Source organism: Eptesicus fuscus, chromosome 9, assembly GCF_027574615.1.
Source record: "Eptesicus fuscus isolate TK198812 chromosome 9, DD_ASM_mEF_20220401, whole genome shotgun sequence".
NCBI classification, from domain to species: Eukaryota; Metazoa; Chordata; class Mammalia; order Chiroptera; family Vespertilionidae; genus Eptesicus; species Eptesicus fuscus.
This window is the reverse complement of record NC_072481.1, coordinates 88365539-88390538: the sequence shown is the minus strand read 5'-3', so window position 1 is coordinate 88390538 and position 25000 is coordinate 88365539. Positions and strand designations below refer to the sequence as shown.

Below are 25000 nucleotides of genomic sequence, written 5' to 3'. Positions count from 1 at the left end.
GCAGTCCCGGATTTCGGTCCCAACACCCCCCCGAGGGGTCCTGGATTGCGAGAGGGTGCAGGCCGAGCTGAGGGCCCCCCTCCCCCTCCCCCCCGTGCACAAATTTCGTGCACAGGGCCTCTAGTACATAATAATAGAAGGTAAGTGGAAGAAAGAGAGCTAGCTAATTTGAGAAACTATCAAGTGTCATGTCCTTTAATATATTCTCTCATTAAATATAGTGCTTGTAAGCTCCCAGGGCAGCAGCACGTATCATTTCCCCTATTTACCATGAGGAAACTAAGGCTGAGAAAGGTGAAGTTACTTGGCCAAGTCACACAGCCAGCAAGTGGTAGAGGCAGAATTCGAACTCACCTTACATTAACTTCATTTTTCATCTACTAATGGACGCGTTGAGCACCTGCCCCTGGTGCTCAGTGCACATCATAGCATCTGGTTGTTCTGCTGTTCATTCCGTCATTCAGTCAATTTGCATATTAGGGTTTTATTATATAGGACTAGTGGCCCAGGGCATGGATTTGTGCACATTGAAAGGAAATTAATTAGGAGGTGGCCAGCGGGGTGGTACTGGGCAAGACAGGTGGGAACTGTATCCACAGTTCCACACTGCCCTCCCCCTGCTCCAAAACTATATTTTTAGATTGGGTAAACAGCTAATTAATGTGAACAATCATTAATCTCTAGGAGCAGGCTGACCCAGAGCATAAGACTACTGTTCTGAAAGAGCTTTCCTGAAACATGAGAAGTTCTAATGTTACTACACTACAGGCTTGTGGGAATTAGATGTTGACAAAAGTTAAACAGAAAGAAGCAGTAGGAGGAAGGAAAGGCTGATTGGTTGATTGAAGGGTCTCTATTCTGTCTTCCATTATTTTCTTTCATAACTTAATTCTGTCACTTCACATTGCCTTTTTTGTCTAACCTCGGTATTTTCCTTCCCACCCAATAAAAAATATGTATTAAAAAAAATTACCTGGCATGTGAGAAATCTTGCCATCAGAGCCAGAAGATAGTGAATTTTGAAAGCCGGTTGAGAAGTTGTTTGCACATCTGGGAGATTTGGGCTCTCTTCTTCACAAGGTGAGCAATTAGAATGTATCATCTTCGCATCCTACGTGTACACAATTTAGATTTGTCACAATAAAGACAAAGAACCTGGATTACTTTAAAAGTAAAATGCTGAATAAAATACCACTCCTAAAACCTCTGAATGTGGTTTTCAAACTTTTTTTATTTTCAGGACCCCTCAAACAGTCTTAAAAATGATTAAGGACCCCCAAAACATTTTGTTTATGTAGGTTATATCTATCAATATTTATCGCATTAGAAATTAAAGGTGAGAACATTTAAAAATATTTTTAAATAACAATAAATCTATTGTGCTAATAATTTTTTTTAATACCACATTTACCAAAACAAAAATTAGTGAAAAGATTGGGTCTGTTACATTTTTTTGCAAATACTTTTAATGCTGGCTTAATGGAAGACAGCTGGATTCTTGTATTTGCTTCACACATTGTGTCACCCATGAAAACAATTACATCACATATCATTTAGTTTCTGGAAATCTCCACTGTATACTTGTGAAGGAATGAGAGTGAACAAGGCAATAATAACTTTTTTAAATATTACTATGAAAATATTTTTGAACTCACAGATACACCCAGACCTAGAGTTTCACACTTTGAGAAAATGGACCTAGAGTTAATAAAAAGCAAAACTAAAGGGAGAGTAAGAATGATTTGGGGATATTAAAGAACTTGATCAGTCAAGATAAAACAAAAAAATTTACTGTTTTTAAAAAGAAAGCTCAAGGGAAAAAATCATGCTGTGATAAACTTCTGTACAGTTACACTAATTCATTCAGAGTTTACCAATTTAAAATTTGTCATGATTTGATTAGCAGCTAAACTTAAGGTCATCTTTGCTTAAGTTAGTGGTTCTCAAAGTGTGATCCTTGGACCAGCAGCATCAGTGAGACCTAAGATCTCATTATAAATGCACATTCTCAGGCCCCATCACACACCCACTGAATTAGAAACTCTGGGGTGGGCCCGAACAATCTGCATTTTCACAGCTAATGTTGATGAATGCTGAAGTTTGAGAACCACTGGCTTAGATGATCCTTACTTCTTTCAGGAGAAAAGATCAAAGAGAAAATTTTTTAAACAGAGAAAATGTCTTCCTAAGAATCATTAAAAATATAGAATTATTTACTTGCAAACACTATGTAATGTCCACTCAGGACATCTTCAAAGCAACATATCAGCTCAGTTCAAGTTATTTTAACAAATATAAACTTAAACATGTTTCTCGTTCAAATTAGCCTTCTTTCTAAGTAGTCAGAGTTAATAAGATTGTATTATAAATATTTTAAGGTAGGCCTACAAAACTGAAATAGGTGTTCTCTGTCTTGTGAAATTATCACTTCCAGGACATGCTTCCAGGTTCTTGACTGTCAAAAAATCCATTTGAATAGCAAAGAATACCAAATTACAGCCCCTCCAAAAATACTGATGTGAGGCTCCCATGCTGTTTTTAACTGATATTAACTGAACTTATTGTGGTGATCATTTTGCAATGTATACAAATATCGAATCATTATGTTGTACACCTGAACTAATGTTATGTATCAATTATATCTCACTAAAATATAATTCTACAAAATTAATGTGATAAAATATAGGTTTGTTTTACCATGTAAACTAAATATGTAATTATATTATTTACTTTTATTGTCGAATAGGCAGACATGGTATGAAAAGATTGAGATCCCCATTAGAAAAATCCTTTCGCAAAGGATTCTTCAGATGATTGGTCAGAGGTACCCTCAAAAATTCCCACATTAATTTTCATATTTACCAAAATAATAACAAGAGGCCAGAAATGGCGGCTCTTTAATGCAAGCACCCAAGAACCAAGGAAACTTTTCCAAATCTGGTGCATTTTCCATTCTGTCTCTCTTTTTTGGTTAGTAATTCTGCAAAAAGCATGCATCACTAGACAATTACAAACTCCTGAAATTCTGCCTTAGAGATTTTGATTTTATGACAATACCTTTGTAATATCTGACTTCATTACTGCCTCCAAGTGCTCCTTTAACTGAGCTATCTCAAATTTAGGGACACAATTTTGCTCCTCACTCCTTGCAACCTGCTGCTGAAGTTTTGCATTTTCATTTTTTACTTCGTTGATTTGCTGCTGAAGTTTTGTATTCTTAGCCCTTTCACTTTCAGATATGAATTGCTCATTTTTAAATTGAGCTACCAGTTTCTCAAGTCTACATTTCAGTTTCTGTCTTTCTTCCAAGTTTTCCTTTTTATGTTTTTGAAATTCTTCCTGTAAAGACAGGAACTCTTGTTCTCGGGTCTCCTTTTCCCTTTTCAATAAGTCCAAAGCAGAAGTGGTGGCATTTTCCAATTCTCCTTTGAGTTGCCGCAGCCTCTCCACCTCTTCCTCTTTCTTACTTAAGGCTTTGCTCACCTCTGTGTACTGACTAACAATTTTGTTTTTTTCTTGTATTTCAGTTATACACCTTTCCTGTAAACAAACATAATTTCCCTTGATCCTCTTAAGCTCTACCTGTAAGGTTTCCTTTTCTTTCCTAGATTCCTGAAGATGTTTTTGGGTGTTAGTTAAAACATCATGCAAATTCTGCAAAGTCTTGTCAGTTTCATTCTTCTCTAGCATTACTCTGTATTTGTCTTCAATTAATGCTTCGATATTCTCCTTTAGCTTATTTATGATGCCAACGAACACTTGCTGCTTGTTAGTCTTCACCTGTAGTTCTTCAACCTTCTTCTCTAAATACATGTTAGTACACTGCAAGTTTTGGATCAGAGTTTGCTGTTTTTTGTTAGTATGTTTTAATTTCTGTAAGACTTCATTTAAAGCCATATCCTCTTCTAGAGGTTGTAAGCACTCCAAGTCTTGCTCTGTGTCATGTGTTTTGCAGTCCTCCCAAGATGCTCCACAACTCCAAGACATGCCAGCAGGAGAACGAGTTGACACAATCTCTGGACTTTCCATGTCCTCCACTGTGACTTCCTTTTGGTGACTGACTGACATCTCAGGAATCTCCCCAGAATTCTGTGTCCCTTTTGAAGAAACTGCAACCTGTAAATTATAGTAAATAAGTGTGAAAGCGTAGGATTACTTTGAACTTCGAAGTCAGAGCTGACCTTGAATTGTAGATCCCTAGTTTGGTTTCCTCGGCTGTAAAATAACAACTATAATATCTACTTCTACTAATGATACCTACTTAATAAAAATACATTAAGTATTAATTGCTAAGTATAGCAATTATACAGCACCTAACAGCACAGCAGAGCACAAACAACAGGTATATGATAAAAATATGTATCACATTTACTTTTATAAAAGAAAAATTAAACTTTAATACTCTCTCCATTTTCTCTGATGCAAACTTTTCTGGACACATATAACATACTTCCTTGACTTCACATGAATTAAAACAAATTGATCAATTACCCTATAGTCTGTGAGGCCTCTTTTAAATACTTTTAAAATTCCTCATTAAACATTGCCTCATTGTGCTATATGACTCTTGTGAACACTAGAATGCCAGATGAACATCTTGTGATTGATTTTGGCCCACAATACAGGTGTTTGTGGTGTTTTTTTTTTGGGGGGGGGCTGTTAAAAAAGGACAGTAAGTTGTAGTAAAACAACACTGAAATGAATATGACATAAATACACAGTAAAAGATATCTGTAGGAGTGGGATGCATAACTTTCTAGAATTTAGATCTTGGTCCTCTGTATTTTTATTTTATTTTATTTTATTTTATTTTATTTTATTTTATTTTATTTTTAGAGAGAGAGGAAGGGAGGGAGGGAGGGAGGGAGAGAGAGAGACATGCATGTGAGAGTGAGACATTGATCAGCTACCTCCTGCAATTCCCCTACCAGGGATCAAGTCTGCAAACTTTTGGTGCACGGGATGACACCCAACCAACTGAGCCACACTGGCCAGGTGGACCGCTGTATTTTAATGTTTCTTCATTGCTCTGGGATAAAGACAAGTATCCTTACTGAAGTCTACAAGGTTCTAATATCTGATCTTGATATCTGACCCATGCTCTCTCTCCATTCTCATCTACTATATCCCTCTTACTCCCTCCAACCCAACAATCCTTCAGGACCTAATAGGAACAATGCTCCCTGCAGCCACAGTTTTTTTTGCATGTTAATTCTGCATGAAATGCTCTCCCACACCTGATTACCTAATTAATTCCTACGCATCTTTCGGAGGTCAGCTCAATTCCCATTACATAAGGGAAGCCTTCTCCAAACTCCCTGTTATTTGCAGGACCAATCATTCCTTCAAGTCTACATGTACTTTTATGTAATGTTACATACATTTTATATACACTTTATATGTAACTTTTATTCACGATACTTACCATAGCTGAAAATTTATATTTATTTGGGTGATTATTTGATTAATATCTATCTCCTCTACTAGGATGTTATTAGATGCCTGAAAGTATTTATTGACTGAATGAGTAAATGCTTAATGCAATGGAAATAGGAAGGAACAATCTTGGGAAATCCTAATTAAACCGATTTTTAAAATGTTATTTTCCAGAGACCAACATGGGGAAATAAAGACCTCGTTTAAATGCTGCTTCTGGCCCTACCTGGTTTGGCTCAGTGGATAGAGCATCGGCCTGCAGACTGAAGGGTCCCCAGGTTCAATTCCAGTCAAGGGCACATTCCCAGGGTTGTGGGCTTGATCCCCAGCAGGGTGCGTGCAGGAGGCAGCCAATCAGTGATTCTCATCACTGAGGTTTCTAATGTTTTTTTCTCTCTCCTTCTCCCTTCCTCTCAGAGATCAATGAAAATATATTTAAAACAATAAATGCTGCTTCTGAATAAATAAACAAAAAAATTGGTCATACTTGCAAATTAAACATAATACTCATGGCTTTTCTTAGCAAACTCACAATGAAAAGAATGTTATCCTTTGATTATATCTACTTGCCCACACCAATCCTTTTTTGTTTGTTTGTTCAGAGCATTTAGAATTTATACTATTAGCATCTTCATTGCTCTTAGGATACCACATGCATGGTTAGGATTAATACATCAAAAGATAAGTTAATGTTTCCAATTTTGTAAAAAAAAATAATTTTTGCTTCTCCATAGAAATCTCACATGATAGAAAAATTTTAAGCTTTCCTTGTCAAATAATTTAATATTGCTTGCTCTTTGCAACTTTTTTCTTAATGTAAACTGAGTTCTAGCCAATTTGATTCACCAAATATGAAAGCTTATTATAGTCAAGGCACCATATAGATGGTAAGATACATAAAAGAAGTAGGACAGAGCCTTGATCCTCAAAGAAACTATCATTTGATAGAGCTAAGTTCCAAGTATGGACTTTTATTAGAAAAACTTGCTTCAAACTTGTTCAAGATCTAGGAAGGCATTTTCCACAGAGAAGCAATGTCCTTTATGCTGATTCCCACTTTGGAAAGTCTCAGATAATATACTTTAAAAAACAACAACACATCTTCAATACTCTACAAGCTGTACTGACCATCAAAAATCTTACCTCCTGAGACTTCTGTCAAAATGGTGGCATAGGTAAACATGATGCTCACATCCTCCCACAACTACATCAAAATTACAACTAAACTACAGAACAACTATCATTCAGAACCCTCTTAAATCAAGCTGAATGGAAGTCTTACAACTACGAAATTAAAGAAGAAGCAATATCGAGACTGGTAGAAAGGGCAGAGTTGCAGAATGAACTAGTCCCAAACCCATGTGTGATGGATAAAAATCAGGAGGAATACCTAGGCTATGAAGATTCTCCTGATGAGCAAGGGGTCCCAGTGCCACACCAGGCCCCCCACCCCAGCCCAGGGTTCCAGTCCCAGGAAGAGAAGTCCCCATAACTTCTGGATGTAAAAACCAGTGGAAATTGAGGCTGAGGCCGCTGGAGTGGGGCCCCAGGCAGTTCCTTTGAAAGGGCCCACACACGGACTTACTCCCTCTGAGTTCCAGCACAGGGACAGCAGCTTGAAAGGCACCAGAGACATATGGGAGGGACTGAATTGTTTGGCATCTGGGCGAGATCTGGAGGGGCAACTTTTTCCCAGAGAAAAGTACTGGCAGAAGCCATTGTTCCTTTGATGAGCCTCTTTGCCCCACAGAGCCAGCATACAGGTCCATATCTGAGACTCCATCGACTTGGCTCACACTGTTTGGCCCAACCTGCTGATTCCCTGAGACCCCACCCCACCCAACTTTTGGGCCCACCCAAGCTGTTTCCAGTGGCTTTATCATAGGAATGGCCTGCCTTGGCTCATGCTTCAGATTTTCATAAAATTTCTTGAACAAGCAGCATCTGACCTCAGCAAGTCCCATACCTTTAGCTAAATGGCCCCAGGCAGAGCACTAGTAGTAGCCAGCCTTGATTCACAGTGTGGCCTCCCCTGGACATCTCCAAGCCCAGCCATGCAGATTGCTTTGTAGTTTTTACCTCGTGGACTCGGGCAGAACACAGGTAGTGGCTGAACATAGCCTGCACCTTCCAGAAGGCCCCAGAGCCAGCACACCCAGTGGATAGCTTCAGACCATGTCGAAGAACAAGCACTCAACCACCTCCATAAGTGAAGCACTCAGGGGTGGACTTAGTGGGTTCCAGAGCCCTGCTGAAGTAAGTCATGCTGTATGTGGTGGGTCCCTGCAGTTGATCCTCCAAGGTGGATGATGGTTGGTGGTCAGTGGTCATGGCCAATCCGTGCATCAGATTGTTCTGGGTCAATCCCTCCCATTGATGTGCCAACAGCAATCAAAACTCAACTTAAAACAGGAGGGTGTACAGCTCATATGGGGCAGAGGTGACGGGTATACCTTGAGTGCCCAGCTGGGGTGATTGGAGAGGCTATGCCACTTGACCCTACAGGAGATCTACTACATTAGGCCACTCTACCAAGTCTGGGAGACACAGCAGCTCTACCTAATACATAGAAACAAACACAGGGATAAAAATCAGGAGGAATACCTGAGGAGACAAAGAAACATGGCCCAAATGAAACAACAGAATTAAACTCCAGAAAAAGAACTAAACAAAATGGAGATAAGCAATCTACTAGATGCAGAGTTCAAAACACTGGTTATAAGGATGTTCAAGGAACTTAAGAGAGGACCTTAACAACATGAAAAAGAACCAGTTAGAAATGAAGGCTACACTAATTGAAATAAAGAATAACTTACAGCCGAAACCGGTTTGGCTCAGTGGATAGAGCATCAGCCTGCGGACTCAAGGGTCCCAGGTTCGATTCCGGTCAAAGGCATGTACCTTGGTTGCGGGCACATCCCTAGTAGGGGGTGTGCAAGAGGCAGCTGATCGATGTTTCTCTCTCATTGATGTTTCTAACTCTCTATCCCTCTCTCTTCCTCCCTGTAAAAAAATCAATAATATATCCTATCTAATAATAGACAAATATGCAAATTGACCATACCTCCGACACCCACAAGCCATGCCCACCATCCAATCAGAGTGAGTATGCAAATTAACCCAAACCAAGATGGCTACAGCCACAGAGAGCAAGGTTTCCTAGGTAACAGAGGAAGCCAAGCTTTCTGCCAGCCATTGCAGGCCTAAGCCTCCACTCAAGCTACAAAGTTTCAATTATAGAAGGTAAACAAATTCAAACAAATGGCAGCAGAATGGAGCTTGAGAGAGCAGGCCAGGGTTGCCGCCGGCAACAGGGGAAGCAAAGCTTTCCGCACACCCTGGCCAGGCCCACCCGCTTAAGGCAACAAAGTTTCAATTATAACCCCAACACAAATGGCTGCAGGCCTCGGAGGGAGCCCCAGGGTTGGCTCTGCTCCAGGCTACAAAGTTTCAATTGTAGAAGGAAAATAAATTCCAGATACCAGGGCCTCCGCTTGCGTTGCCAGGGGGCGTGGCCCGCCTCCAAACCACCACAGGCCCCTCGCTCAGGCCACCCCACGCCCCAAGGGAACCCCACCCTGATCTGGGACACCCTTCAGGGCAAACCAGCTGGCCCCCACCCCTGTACTAGGCCTCTATCCTGTCTAATAAAAGAGTACTATGCAGATTGATCATCACTACAACACACAATATAGCTGCCCCCATGTGGTCAAAGATCCTGCCCCCATGTGTACACAAGATGGCCAGCAGGAGAGGGCAGTTGGGAGGCACCCGGCCTGCAAGGGAGGGCAGTTGAGAAGGACCAGGCCTGCAAGGGAGGGCAGTTGGAGGTGATCAACCCTGCAGGAGAGGGCAGTTAGGGGTGACCAGGCTGGCAGAGGAAGGAAGTTGGGGGCAAACAGGCTGGCAGCAGAGTGGTTAGGGGGTGATCAGGCTGGCAGGCAGAAGCAGTTAGGGGCAATCAGGAAGGCAGGCAGGCAAGCAGTTGGGAGCCAGCAGTCCTGGATTGTGAGAGGGATGTCCGACTGCCCGTTTAGGCCCGATCCCAGGGATCGGGCCTAAACGGGCAGTTGGACATCCCTTGAGGAGTCCCATATTGGAGAGGGTACAGGCTGGGCTGAGGGACAACCCCCCCTCTGTGCACGAATTTCGTGCACCGGGCCTCTAGTATATGTGTGTGTGTGTATATATATATATATATATATATATATATATATGAATAACTTACAGGGAATCAACAGTAAAATAGATGAAGTTGAGAATCAAATCAGCGACTTGGAATATAAGGAAGCAAAAAACATCCAATCAGAACAGAAAAAAAAGGAAAAAAAGAAAAGGAATCCCCCCAAAAAATGAGGATAGTGTAAGAAACCTCTGGGACAACTTCAAGTGTACCAATATTCATATCATGGGGGTACCAGAAAGAAAAGAAAGAGAGCAAGAAATTCAAAACTTATTTGGAAAAAGTAATGACAGAAAACTTCCCTAACTTGGTGAAGGAAAGAGACATACAAGTCCAGGAAGTGCAGAGAGTCCCAAAGAAGATGAACCCCAAAAGGCCCACATCAGGACACATTATAATTAAAATGCAAAAGGTTAAAGACAAACAGAGAATCTTAAAAGCAGCAAGAGAAAAGCAGTTAGTTACCTACAAGGGAGCTCCCATATGACTGTCAGCTGATTTCTCAACAGAAACTTTGCAGATCATAAGGGAGTGGAAGAAATATTCAAAGTAATGAAAAGCAAGGACCTACAACCAAGATTACTTTACTCTGCAAAGCTATCCTATATAATAAACCCTAATATGCAAATCAACTGAACAGTGGAATGACTGGCAGAATGACCGGTTGCTATGATGCACACTGCCCCAACTGGGGGCAGCTCTTGGGTTAAGTATCTGTCCCCCAAGAGGAAGGTGACTGGTGGCAGCGATTGGGGGGTGGGGCTGGCCAGCGGGTGGCGCCAGGCTGCCAGCCAAGGTGGGTGCCAGTGTGGGCCCCCCAATCACCCTGCCTGCCGGTCACCCCCCAGATGGCTCTGATCGCTGGCCAGGCCTAGAGACCCTATCCTATATATTGGGAACAGTCTCTTAGATTTAAAAATAAAAACCTGGCAAGGCTACTCTAACACAGAAAAAACAGGATGATGCAGCGATGACATGCATGGACTCTGGCTTGCACATTTTGTGGTCAGCCCTGATTCTGACACTTATAACTATGTGACAAAGCCAATTACTTAACTTCTCTCTGCGTCAGTTTTTCCACCCATAAGATGGGAAAAATGGTACTACTGCCTCAGAAGGATCATGTAATGTACTACTTTTTATAATCAGGGCAAAAAAAGTAGCTGCCCATACAACAGCAAGATGCCTTTCACCTGTATGGAAAGTATGGTCACTGGTGCATGCAGTGTCCTGGATTGCAAAAATGTCCGACTCCTGCTTTAGGCCCAACATCCCCCAAGGGGTCCCAGATTGCAAGAGGATGCAGGCCGGGCTGAGGGACACCCCTCCCCCCCCGCATGAATTTCATGCACCGGGCCTCTAGTCTATATATATAAAAGCCTAATATGCAAAGTATCTCCTTGGGAGTTCGACCAACTGGGAGTTTGATTGCTCACTATGGTGTGCAGTGACCACCAGGGGGTGGCATAGTACGAAGGAAGGCCCTAGCTGGCAGCTGCTAGGGACCCCACCGTGCATAAATTTCATGTACTTGGCCTCTAGTAATTTATAATAGAAGATAAAGAGTTTCACAGACAAGATAAAGCTAAAGAAGTTCATTACCATCAAACCAGCATTATATGAAATGGGCTCTTATTTAAGAAGAAGAAGAAAAGAAGATAAAAAAATATGAACAATAAAATGGCAATAAAAAATAGTCATGGGGGTACAAAGTACAGCATAGGGAATATAGTCAATAATATTCTAATAACTAGGAGTGGTGCTGGATAGGTGTGGGATTTATTGGGATGATCATATATTAAAATATATAATGGCCGAAACCAGTTTGGCTCAGTGGATAGAGCGTCAGCCTGTGGACTGAAAGGTCCCAGGTTCGATTCCGGTCAGGGGCATGTACCTTGGTTGTGGGCACATCCCCAGTGGGAGGTGTGCAGGAGGCAGCTGATTGATGTTTCTCTCTCATCGATGTTTCTAACTCTCTATCCCTCTCCCTTCCTCTCTGTAAAAAATCAATAAAATATATTTTTAAAAAAAGATATATAATGTCTGGTTACTGGGGTGGGAAGAAATAGAGAGAGAGAGACAGAGAGAGAGAGAAGGAAGGAAAGAAAGACGGGGGGAGGAAGGAAGGAGGGAAGAAAGGGAGAGGAAGGAAGGAAGAAAGAAAGGGAGAGGAAGGAAGGAAGGGAGGGAGGGAGGGAGGGAGGGAAGTAGGAGAAAAATAATCTTACCTCCTTTGTTTTATAATTAGCTCTCAGATCATATAGGTTAAAGCTATCCTCTTGATAAAATGGTTTTTCAACATCGTTGTATAAATATTCCTTACACAAGAAGTTTTCAGGTTGACAAGAGTTGAGGGTAGATTCTTTGGCAGTATTTTCAACCAGTGGCATTTCCATGAATTTCAGTGTCTCTCTACTGCAGTGGATTAAAGATGGGCTTCTAGGAGGTTGCCAGACACATTCATGAGCAAATTGGTCTTCATTTGTGGAAGTACTAGTTTCTACTGGATTTTCTTCTTTAAATGAATCTTCCTTAATATTGTTGTCTTTTGCATAATTATATACGTGACTTTGCAATTCTGGCTTCTCTGTGTAAGGTAAGTTGCTTACCAGATTTTGAAATGTTAGCATTTTATCATTACATGCTTTTGTCTGATGATATGTGAAAATGGGTTCACATTGTCTGAAGGAAGAAATGCTGGTGTCAACTGGCCTAGTTAGCATATCCTGTGAATAATTTCCACTGTTGACATCTCATCAGAAAGAGGTAAAAGAAAACAATAATTAGCTGACCATAAATTTATGTGTTAACAGTTATATTAACATTTATGAAATAAACTTTTCAAGTTTTTTAAGAAATATAGAAAAAAATATATCTCCAACTTTATTAGATACTGCACATTTACTCTCTAAAATGGTTATTTATACTTCTACCAGGACATAGAAATTCCTTCTCTACATCTCTCAACATGTCATACTGATACATATGAAATCGCATTTTGTGGTCTTTTTAATGCACATCTTTTTAGGTATTTAATGGTCTTGCAAGTTTCTTTTTCTGTGATCTTGCCTCTTAGGTACTGTTAGGAACTAAATTGTTTCCTCAAAATTCATATGTTGAAGGCTTAATCCCAGTACCTTAGAATGTCATATATTTAGAGATAGGGCCTTTAAGGAGGTAATTAATGATAGAAGAGGTCATAGGGTTGGAACTCTACTACAATTTGACTGGTGTCCTTATAAAAAGAGGAGATACAAGGGAAGCACAGAAGTAAAGGCCATGTGAGGACAAGATGGCCAACTGAGAGGCCTCAGGAGAAACCAACTGTGCAGGAACTTGATCTTGGGCTTCCAGCCTCTAGAACTGTGAGAATATAAATTTGAATTGCTGAAACCACCCAGTCTGTGGTATTTCATTATGGCAGTTCTACATATACATTGCCTGTTTTTTTTTTTTTTGTTTGTTTTTTTAATTGAGTTATATGTGTCGTTTCTTATTGGAGTTCTTTATTTTGGATCCTAATCCTCTGTCAATTGTATACATTACAGGTATCTTAGACTGTGACTTGCTTTTTTACTTTGTTGATTATAATTTGGACACAAATTTTTTAAATTTTAATATAGTCAAATGTATTATGGTTTGTATTTCTTGTGTTACTCTCTGAGCCTCACTATTCTCATCTTTAAAATGAAGATAAAAATAGCCCTTATTTACAAAGAAGTAAAAGTCCTATTCCATGGGCTTGTTTATAGATTAAATGTGACAATGTATATAAAATGTTTAGCACGGTACTTAGCTCTTATTTTTTTCTGTTTTTTTTTTTTATTGTTTAAAGTATTACATATAGTAGTACATATAGTACTTAGCTCTTATTATCACAGGACACAAAGAAATCTTAGTTTCTGTTTGTATATTGCCAACAAAGAGATACTCACCACCTAACACATCATCTAGTGTGCTATAAATTTCTTCAGAACGTCTGACTTTAGACTCATTTTCCTTTTTTACATTCTTTATTTCATTCTGTATTAATAATAAAAAAGGCATTATAAATACTTCAAATACCATTGGCCTCTCCTAAAGATATATGTACATTGCTATGTAATTTTTGTTAGTATATCAAGTATGTGGATCTAAATGATGCTCTTAAAAAGTTCTTCTCTCTTATAAAGTTAGCTGGTTACAAATCTCTATTCAATATCCTTTTTATAGCATTGTTCCACTTATTGAATGTACCCAAATAAAAAGTGAATTATATAACTGGTTTTTTTTACTTGTTGCTAATTCAGATCATTCCTCCTAGATTTTTAAAATATCAGGAATAATATACTTGAAAAATAAAATAGCAATATTCACATGTATTGATGTTACATTTATACAAACTTCTTGGTACTCCATTACTCATTGAATTTCAGAAAGGTAAAAAAGTATTACTGTTTTTAGGTAAACTAAGCCTTTGGTCTATAAATTTTCTATAAAAAACAAGAGGGAGGACTTCCTTACATAATTTAAGACATTCATTCTTTACAATTCAGTGCGTAGTAACTTGATCCCAATTAACACCATAATACTATGACCAAATTTTTCCCAAAACGAAAATAGACCAGATGTCAGGCTCCTTGCGTTCTTGTTCTGACTCTGTTACTGAGTTGTTGTGGCTATGTCCTCTGGCTATACTCATGGGAGAGACTGGAAAGGATCTGTTTTAACACTGTAAAGTTCTACCTTTCTTGAAAACCTGTTCCACTATTCCTCTCTTCTATGCCTCCACTGGAGATTCCTTTATTGTTCTTCATATATATTTTTGTTGTTGTTAATCCTCACCTGAGGCTATTTTTCCATTCATTTTTAGAAAGAGTGGGAGGGAAGGGGGAGACAGAGAAAAAGACACATCAATGTGAGAGAGACACATTGATTGGTTGTCTCCTGCACGTGCTGCACGCCTGGGCTCGAGCCTGCAACCGTGGTAAATGTCTGGAATCAAACCCAGCACCCTTCTGTCCACAGGCTGATGCTCTATGCACTAAACCAAGCCAGCTAGGGCTGCTCCTCATATATATTTTTTAATGTTCATATGGAATACAATGTGAATGCTAAATGCATCTGTATCTTCCAGACCTCATAAGCAATGCACACCTGAGGCAAGTCTGAAGTAGTATTGCTGGTTTCCATATAGAAGGGAGAATTTGAATGAGTTAAATCTTGAGAAAGACTGGTGAAATTCATGGCATCCACTTCTGACATGCTTTCTAATTTTTCATGAGAAACATCCACTTCAAAATATACAGGATCTGAAGGTGATCACCAAATTTTTTGATATTTCTTGTTCCTAACTGTTGAATGATGGAAAGCTTCTTTAAAAAAACACATAATTTTAAGGTCTTTTAGCATATGCAAACAAAAAGCTTCCCCCCCTCCCTTTGCACATTAAGAAAGCAGTCAAGTTCACTGCCCTAAATTTTAAAATGTCATTTGCCAAGTTATTGAAAAAAACAAAGAATTTTAGTGTGAGTATAGCATGGTAACTTTGTATGGTAGTAAATAATTTGGACTAAAGAAAATTACCTAAAAGACTTGGGACCCAGAAGGTGAAGGGATCTCTAAGTTATTTAATCAAAGGATATTCACAAAATATTATCAGAGACCTATTAGGTTCCACCAAACACTGACAGCATTTCTATTTACTTAGTAACTGCTATCTGAATATTTCTTTATCAAGTCAAATCCAACATTGTAAATAAATTTTCCCTTATACACTTGAGGTTTGAAAACTTGGCAATCTTCTACCTCATTGTCCAAGTCCTGTCCATTTATCCTTTAAAAATGATTTTCATAACCCATGCTTTCTTTCCACCTCTTAGATCAGTGGTCGGCCAACCGCGGCTCACCAGCCACATGCGGCTCTTTGGCCCCTTGAGTGTTCTAAGGCCACTTCTTCAAAATAGACTCGCCCAGGCCGAAAACCGAATGTGGGCGCCCGCACGTGGTATTTTGTGGAAGACACACACTCAAGGGGCCAAGGAGCCGCATGTGGCTCGCGATCGGAGGTTTGCCGACCACTGCCTTAGATCATTACTCTGGTCCATATTCTTATAATTCCTTAGGTCTGTTAGGGGTTGGGGGTGGAAAAGATGTCCAATCACACTGACTTCAAATTCTTCTGCTTGACTTTCTAGGTCTTCCATAGCCGGAACCCACTTTACCTAGCCAGTACTCCCCTGCTCCAGTAAGATCAAGTTCACTTCCCTGCAAATAGGTCATGCTCCTTACCACTTCAGTAGTCTGTCCTTGCAAGCGTTTCTCTCTCCTAAACTTTCCTATCTAACCATTCATCTATTTTTTAAATTCCTGAAATCTTTAGTCTAAATGTCTCATAATACCTATTCATTTTACTGTTTTAGTCTTAACCATTGTTTCAAGGATATTAGTGTTCATATTTACAAATTACATATACTTCTAGAAGAGTCCATTTATGGTTCTATAATACTCCCTACAGCAAATGGCCTAGTGTTGTCCAGGGTAAATACTAATTTAACCCAGCATTCCAATTGTTTATTTCTATTAAACCTTCCCAATTTACAGTCACTACCATTTGCCTGGGTTACTTTGTTGAATTATCAATAAATAATTTATTAATGTTTTTCAAACTTATGTCATCCTTTGGTTAAGTATAAAAAAGCCATGGAGCCTCGCATGCTAGTCAGGATTGGTGAATGGTTCAACTTTATGCTCAATTTTTCCCTATTTCCAAACACACAAATCTTGCCTAGGTTGTGGTGCAGGGAGTTTGAAAAATCGTTGCGTAGTTTTCCAAATGCAGAAAAACGCAAGGGCCTTATCTCTTAAATTTGTGAACCTAGAACTTTCAATTACACGTTTACAACTTTGTTCATATGGCACAATCTGCCAATTTATTTTGTTAGGCTTACTTTTACCATCTTGCATTCTGATCTTACCGGATGTATGTTAAACTTTTAAAATATTTATTCAAATGTTTCCAGAGATATTCGAAAGCTGTTTTAAGACCGGAGTTAAAAGAGGTGTCACTGGATCTCGCGGGAAGAAAGTGGGGGGGTGGCCGCAGGGGCGTCTGCTTTCTGGTCCGGGCCCGCCTCCTAGCGCCGCGGAGACAGAGGGGGCGGGATTCGCAGGAAATAAATGAGTTATTCAGGAAAAAAAAAAGGTGTCAGTGGAGTTACTACTCAAAACTCTTAAGGTTTTGTTCTTAAGTTCTTTTCAGCCGTTATGACAAACCAGCTTTCCACAAGCACTTCTCATTTTCACCTCAAAACAATGCGCCAAACTCTTTAAATCGCAAAAGCGTGCTCACTTCCAGGGTCCACGCAGTTTCTTATATCCACAATAAGGATTTCGTGTTTCCACCCCCCCGCACTGGTTTTGCGGGAGGAAGAACACTTTTCAACCTTTTCTACGAAATCCTCCGTTGGGAGGCAAGCGCGACGAACCGTCCCAGTGTGACGTCCGCTCGCCCACCCGCCCGCGCCAGCCAATCCCGGCGGGGAACGGCGCACGCCGGGCTCCGGCCTGGGGGGCCCGGCCTGGGGGACTCCGAAGTCTGTCACCGGAGTTGAGAAGTAACGTGGTTGTAAACCCCCAGGCCGAACCAGTGGCTTGGCTGGGGCGTCTCTCCACAGGAAGACACACAAAGGAGGGTGCGGGAACGAAAGCCTCCAGGTGGAACGGCGGGCCCAGCGAGGAAGGCGACTCAAGTTCGCTGGATACTTCCCCGTGTCCTCACTGCGCAGGCTCTCAGTGGGCCGCGGGATGGGACTTCCGGTAGAACGACATTTCCGGTAGGGGCGGGACTTCCGTTCGAGCCGGGGGCGGCGGTGCCGGGTCGGTAAATCCTGATTCCTCGCAGCACGTGGCGAGCTTTGGGCATAGGGATTACAGAACGGCTTGCGAGGCGGGCGACCTCGGAGAGGCCGTGGGTTGGACCGTCTGTGCGGCTCCCGGCCCAGCTCAGGGCGAGCGACCTCGGGTGGCGCTGAAGCCCTGCGCGTTCCGTCATGGACTACCGGCGGCTGCTGATGAGTCGAGTAGTTCCCGGGCAGTTCGACGACGCGGACTCCTCCGACAGGTAGAAGGCGGTTAAATACACCGACTTTGTTGGGATTTTGCTCTCTCTGCCGCCGCCGGTCCTTGAGGAAATTAACACTGGTTTAGAGGGAGACTGGTGGTTCTTCACTCTGGGGCTCTCTTCCCAGCCTTTGGCGTCTTTCTCCATCCCAGCCCTGGCTTTCGTCCCAGTTTGTGGCAGAGTTCACGAAAGCCACTTGTCAGTGGAGTCCAGGGTTCCCAGGTTGGTTAGCATTGCTGAGAGGCCAAGTTGGGCATAGCGATTGGGAAACAGGTTCTGCGCCTTAACCTCATTCAGCCTTTAAAAATGGTTCTTACTTTATGTTTACAGTAAGGCGAGCACCTGATATGTGCCAGGTTCTGTCCTCAGCGCTGGAGGTAGTGATGAGCAAGACAAACTGAGTCCCTGTCATTGAATTTTACCTTCTACTTGAGAGGGGGAGCAGACAATTAAGTACAAAGAGGTATTTTTTAAAAAAACAGATAATTATATATACTATGCAAATAATTTAAATCAGTTGATAGACTAAGTTATGATTTGGTTAAGGAGAGGTTAAGTCTAGATCTGACCTACAAGAATGAGTTAATTTCAGGAAGAGGAGAGAGAACAGCCATTCAGGAAGAGGGGACAGCAAGTTCTAAGTCCCCAGGGTGGGATCCCTCCTGGCTGTGAAAGGAAGATCTATCTAGGCCATTGTGCTTAGAGCACAGCAGAGGTAGTTGAGAAGATTGGTAGATAATGATAATAGAAGTGAAAAGGGGTCAGATCATATAAAGCAAGCATGTCAAACTCAAAGGCTTAAGTTTATGTGGGCCATAAAAAAACAAAAACTTTAATTTTCATAGAAACGTAGGTTTATTTCGATAGAGACATGCTGAATACAAAGGGCTGAGATAAATGAGTAATCCTATTTAATCCTATTTAATTCTGGTTGTCCGTCCAACCACTCAAAGGAAAATATGCTAATGATATGCTAAGGGTGCTCAACCGCTTGCTATGACGTGCACTGACCATCAGGGGGCAGACGCTCAACGCAGAAGCTGCCCGGTGGTGGTCAGTGCACTCCCACAGGGGGAGGGCCACTCAGTCAGAAGACAGGCTCATGCCTGGCTAGCACAGCGCGGTGGTGGGAGCCGGACATCCCCCAAGGGCTCCCAGACTGTGAGAAGGCGCTGGCCGGGCTGAGCCAGCCCCCCCCCCCACCACCTCCCCAGTGTACGAAGTTTGTGCACCAGGCCTCTAGTTGTTAACATAAAATAATATAACATTTTAATAAAAATTAATTTTTCCTTGAACATTAACTTACCAGACACTGATGTTTTATTTCGCTTTAATGGTGCTTAAATGGTGCTCCTGCGCGTAATAAGCATAACACAAATAAACCTATTTTTCTTGTTCTCCGAAAGCGAAATACTTCCTGTTGCGCACACCAAATAAATCAGTCCAAGACGAATGACGTGGCAATCAGCTGCTAAAATATTTGCTGCTAGTATTAGTGGAGGGAAATGGTGCTTCTGCGCGTAAGGCATGTAAGGGAAATGAATGCAACACGATTCTAGTACTCAGTCATTAGTGAATGTTGTAGTTCATTATTAATAATTACGTATATCAGGATGTTGTAAAAAGTAAGTTATGAAATTTTAATTAAAATGTTTCTTACCGTTATATTGGCTGGGCTGCAAAAATATTCGTTGTGGGCCACGTGCTGCCCGTGGGCCACAAGTTTGACATGCGTGATGAAGAGCCCTACAAGTGATGGTTAGGAGTTGAGATATTCTAGGGCTTAGAAAGCCATACAGGGATGCTAGCAGGGGAATGATGTAATCTGATTTATGACTTAAAGGAATCACTTTGCTATGGAGAAGATGGTTTTGGAATGCAGAGTGGAAGCAGTACAAAAGTAATAAAAATAATTCAGTTCAGAGATGATGGACATTTAGAGATAAGGTCATAGAGATATTTTGCAGATGGAAGTGACGATTTGGTGGTAGATTGGATGTGGAATATGAAGCAAAAGTTATTAAGGATAACTTTCACATAAAGCAAAATGAAACTATTTTAGAATTTCAACAAAATGGTTTTTACTTTGTTTACAGTAAGGCTTCATTGCGTGTAAATTTTCTTAATTGTAGATTTTTTCAGTAAGTATATGTTGATCACTTTCTATGTGTCAGATCTACTGTTAGTTGGTAGGGATACATTGGTGTAAACTACTCTGACACCGAGATTGCACTCTAGGAGGGAAAACATTAAAAAATTAGACAAATGGCTGGTCCAGCCTGGCTCAGTGGTTGAGCAGCGACCTATGAACCAGGAGGTCACGGTTGGATTCCAGGTCGGGGCACATGCCTGTGTTGTAGGCTCGATCCCCAATAGGAGGCAGCTGATCAATGATTCTCATCATTGGTATTTCTGTCTCTCTCCCTTCCTCTCTGAAATCAATAAAAATATATATTTTAAAAAATTAGACAAAAGATTTGGATTAGAATTGGGTAAGTAGTACAAAGGAGAAATGGGTGAATAATACGGAAGACTTCCCTGAGTAAGTGATAATAAACTAATGCTGTAAGGATAAGTAGGATTTAGCTAGAGAATTGAGAAAGACATTCCAGATTTATGTTTACACATAAGCATACTAAAGGCCCAAGGGAAGAAGTTAAGGGGACATATCTATCACTGGATATTATAAAGGTAAACCAATGGATTCTGTCCACCACCTTCCTCTTTCCCTACCCCAGTGATTTTGGCAATTTCTGGAGACATTTTTGTTTGTCACAACTGGGGATGGTGCTGCACTAGTGGCATCTGGTGGGTAGAGGCCAGAGATGCTGCCAACAATCCTATGAGGCACAAAACAATTTCCCACAACAAAGAATTGTCCAGCCAAGGTTGAGAAGCCCCAGTGCTATTGAAGGTATAACTTTAACATGCCACTCTAGGTTATTAGCAAATGAAGGACAACTTATGGATTACTAGAGGCCCAGTGCACGAAATTTGTGCACTGAGGGGCTGTCCCTCAGCCCAGCCTGCACCATCTTCAATTTGGATCATCCCTCTCACAATCTGGGACTGCTGGCTCCCAATCGCTTGCCTGCTTGCCTGCCTGATTGCCCCTAACCGCTTCTATCTGCCAGCCTGATCACCCCCTAACCGCTCCCCTGCCGGCCTGATGAACACCTAACTGCTGGCCTGATCGCCCCCAACTGCCTTCCCCTGCTGGCCTGATCTCACCCCCAGCTGCCCTCCCCTGCCAGCCTGGTCGCCTCCAATTGCCCTCCTCTGCAAGCCTGGTCCCCCCCTCCCCCAACTGCCCTCCCCTGCCAGCCTGATCTCGCCCCCAACTGCCATTCCCTGCCAGCCTGATCACCCCTAACTGCCCTCCCCTGCCGGCCTGATCACTCCCAACTGCCCTCCTCTGCCAGCCAATTTGGTTCTGAAGGTCGGTTCCTATGCCAGTCAGCGTCAAAAGCTCTGCCTCCTAGGTAGCCATTGGCTCCTCACAGTTCACGAGGATTTGGTTTTGATTGGTCGGTTTCTATGCCAGTCAGTGTCTCTGGGCCTATCAACGGGGCCTGATCAGAAAGGCGGGGCTGATCAGCAGCTCCGGTGGAGGCCTGGAGAGAAATGGAGGCGCAGCTGCTGGCCAGGCCCGGAGAAAAAGAGGCAAGTGAGGCTGCCAGAGAGGCTACGGATCAACAGCTGCCAGAGAGGCTACGGATCAGACCCTGCTTCTCTCTTCAGGCCTCTCTCCAGGCCTGATTTGCAGCCCCCTCAGCAGTCAGTGCTGGGTCATCGAGACTGCAGCCGCAGTAGTCAGTGCTGGGTCGCCAGGGCAACCCAGCGCTGACTGCAGGACTGACTTCCGGTTGGTTGAGCTTCCGGTCATTATGGATGTGACGGATCCAGGGTTTTTATATATTAGGATGTTTATGAAATCCTAGTAAATAGTAGGTGTTTAATGATTATTTGTTCCGTAAAGATTTGGAGCCCTGTAAACCATGGTTAATAAATAACTCAGGATTGATAATCTGCATTTACTTAAACTCACATCTGACTTTTTAAGCTGGTAGTGCATATTATCAATTGTTTTATATGGTTTCTGTCCTCATTCTTTACATGAAAGGTCAAAACTGGTAGTACCTCTGTAAAATCTGATGTTCAGACATGTTTTGTTTGGTAGACACAGTGTTTTGGGAAATTGAACTTGCCATTTAAGAGGGAGATTTTACACAAAAATCCATATTCCTGGTTTCTCTTGAAAAACTAAGAAGGTATGTAACACTGGGTCTGAATTCTCACTTGACAAAAACAAACCCTATTAGTTGTGCTTTCTTTACTCTGGGCATGATCTCTGGGTTTGAAAATCCCTTCTTCTGTGTAATTATATCAAGCCTACTTTCTTATTTGTGGTTCTTATATTCACCATTCCTTCCCTTCATGAACAATGGTGATTTGAAGTTCTTTGTGTAACATAATTCTTGAATACAGCTTTTGATGCAAAGTGGTATTGAGTTCAAGGTAAAGCTGCTTTAGACTTACTCCCAAGTTTTGTCAGAAAGCTTTTTTTTTTAACCCTCTCTTAAAGCAGCTCTGTAAGTAGTTTTCCTAGTCATGTTTGGAGTATTTATCAGAGCCAGTTCTTTCAGCAGAGAAGTTAGCAGTATAAATTCTATCTTAGGCAGAGGTAGATTTAACACCTGATGTACTTCTTTAGTAGGGCCTAGAGAATATGCAAACAACTGGGACAGAACTCTGAAAAACAGAATAACTTGGTACTAAAATTATGTTAATTGGCAGATATATTGTAAGGGAACCTTCTGGTTTTATTGTTACATATTTAGTCTATTATGTTGTAAATAAATACATATATAAGTCTAGTTAGAGTGTTTAAATATACTAAAATATTGTTACTTCTAGTGAAAACATTGATTTGAAAACAATCAAAGAGGGAGATGGCATTCCATTTGAAGACTTTCAAAATAATGTGAATGAGAAGATGGATGAAGATGAGATAGAAGATGAGGAAGAAGAGGAGGAGGATTATGATGATGATGATGATTGGGACTGGGATGATGGAGTTGGAAAACTCACCAAGTGTTATATCTCGAATGGAGGGAGTAACCCACAGGTATTTTATAAATGATTCTATAAATCTTTATGTTGTCTGCTTACGTCTTTTTACTTATTTTTTTGAGGTTCTACTGTTTTTTAAAAATGGAATTTATTGGGGTGACATTGGTTAATAAAATTATATAGGTTTCAGGTATATGATTCTACAGTACATCATCTGTATATTGGATTGTGTGTTCACCATCCCTAGTCTTTCATGTCTTCTTCCAATACAATTAATTCCCCTTTTATCCTCTTCTACCTCTCCCAACTCCCCTTTCCCTTTGGCCAGTTGTCGGCAAACTCATTAGTCAACAGAGCCAAATATCAACAGTACAACAGTTGAAATTTCTTTTGAGAGCCCAATTTTTTCAACTTAAACTTCTTCTAACGCCACTTCTTCAAAATAGATTAGCCCAGGCCGTGGTATTTTGTGGAAGAGCCACACTCAAGGGGCTAAAGAGCGGCATGTGGCTCGCGAGCTGCAGTTTGCCGACCACGGCCTTTGGCAATCACTATACTTTTAATTGTGTCTATGAGTTTTTTTCCTTTGCTTAATCCCTTCACCTTTTTCACCTAGCCTCCCAACCTCCCTCCCTTCTGACAGATACCAGTCTGTTCTCTTATCTATGAGTCTGCATTTATTTTGTTTATTAGATTCCACATATAAGTGAAATCATATGGTATTTGTCTTTTTCTGACTGCTTATTTCACTTAGCATAATACTTTCCAGGTCCATCCATGCTATCACAAAAGATAAGATTTCCTCCTTTTTTTAACCCTACCAGACCTGAGTCCCTGAACCTAACTGTCCCCTATACCTGGGCTCCTGAGCATTAAAGAGAAAAAAATCAACATGATATAGAAAAATGTTAGTTACATGCAAACAAGTGGTTAGAATAAGATGGAACTTGGAGACATTGTAGAAAATAGGTACTAGGCAAAGTACAGAAAATTAGGTAAAGCAGTATAGCGGCAGATTCAGAATTTACCGAAAAATCGATACAGTGGTCTGGTAGCCTTAAGGCTAGGTTGTATTCCATTGTGTAAATGTACCACAGCTTCTTTATCCATTCATCTACTAATGGGCACTTAGGCTGCTTCCAAATCTTGGCTTTTGTAAAAGTAGCACTGCAATGAACATATGGGTGCATATATTTTTTCAAATTAGTATTTCGAGTTTCTTTGGATATATTCCCAGAAGTGGAATTACTGGGTCATAAGGCACTTCCATTTTTATTTTCTTGAGGAAACTCCATACTGTTTTCCACAGTGGCTGCACCAATCCCACCAACAAACAGTACATGAGGGTTCTCTTTCCTCCACATCCTCGCCAACACTTATTGTTTGTTGATTTATTGGTATTAGCCATGCTGACAGATGTGAGGTAATATCTCATTGTGGTTTTAATTTGATTTCTCCAATGATTAGTGACATTGAGCATCTTTTCATATGTCTATTGGTCATTTGTCCTCTTTGGAGAAGTGTCTATTAGGACTTTTGGCCATTTTTTAATTGGATTGTTTGTTTGTTTTGATGTTGAGTTTATAAGTTCTTTATAAATTTTGGGTATTAACCCCTTATCAAATGTATCATTGGCAAATATGTTCTCCCATTCATTGGGTTGTCTTTTCATTTTGTTGATGGTTTCCTTGCTGTGCAAAAACTTTTTAGTTTGAGGTCCCATTTATTTATTTGTTCATTTGTTTCCCTTGCCCAAGGAGCTATATCAGAAACAATATTGTTATGAGAAATGTCTGAGATATTACTGCCTATGTTTCTTCTAATATTTTTATGATTTTAAGTCTTACATTTAAGTCTTTATTACATTTTGAATTTATTCTTTTTTAAAAATATATATTTTAATTGATTTTTTTTACAGAGAGGAAGGGAGAGGGAAAGAGAGTTAGAAACATCAATGACAGAGAAACACTAGATCAGCTGCCTCCTGCCCACCCCGTACTGGGGATGTGCCCGCAACCAAGGTACATGCCCTTGACTGGAATCGAACCTGGGACCCCTCAGTCCTCAGGCCGATGCTCTATCCACTGAGCCAAACTGATTAGGGCTGAATTTATTCTTGTGTGTGGTGTAAGGTGGTCTAGTTTCTTTTTTTTGCATATTATCTGTCCATTGTATGTCCTTGTCTTCAAATATTAATTGACCAT

The 25000-nt window shown here is 41.0% G+C and overlaps 2 protein-coding genes across 4 annotated transcripts in view; one reads left to right on the top strand and one right to left on the bottom strand.

Moving 5' to 3' along the window:
* CAGE1 (cancer antigen 1) overlaps window positions 1-17370 on the bottom strand; it is a 68705-nt gene extending 51335 nt beyond the window's left edge. For 2 of the 3 annotated variants that reach the window (XM_054721498.1, XM_054721499.1), the window contains exons 1-6: window positions 16579-17368; window positions 14759-14955; window positions 13558-13645; window positions 11851-12374; window positions 3058-4116; window positions 974-1111 (exon numbers count right to left, since the gene is read on the bottom strand). In XM_054721498.1, coding sequence (XP_054577473.1) covers window positions 974-1111; window positions 3058-4116; window positions 11851-12374; window positions 13558-13645; window positions 14759-14866 — 1917 coding nt within the window. In that variant the 5' untranslated portion in view covers window positions 14867-14955; window positions 16579-17368. Of the gene's footprint in view, window positions 1-973; window positions 1112-3057; window positions 4117-11850; window positions 12375-13557; window positions 13646-14758; window positions 14956-16578 lie in introns of all 3 variants that reach the window. The other variant, XM_054721500.1, reaches the window with a different exon arrangement.
* An 88-nt stretch (window positions 17371-17458) lies between these two features.
* RIOK1 (RIO kinase 1) overlaps window positions 17459-25000 on the top strand; it is a 44719-nt gene continuing 37177 nt past the window's right edge. Inside the window, exons 1-2 of the mRNA XM_008154849.3 lie at window positions 17459-17723; window positions 22641-22851. Coding sequence (XP_008153071.2) covers window positions 17653-17723; window positions 22641-22851 — 282 coding nt within the window. The 5' untranslated portion in view covers window positions 17459-17652. The remainder of the gene's footprint in view (window positions 17724-22640; window positions 22852-25000) is intronic.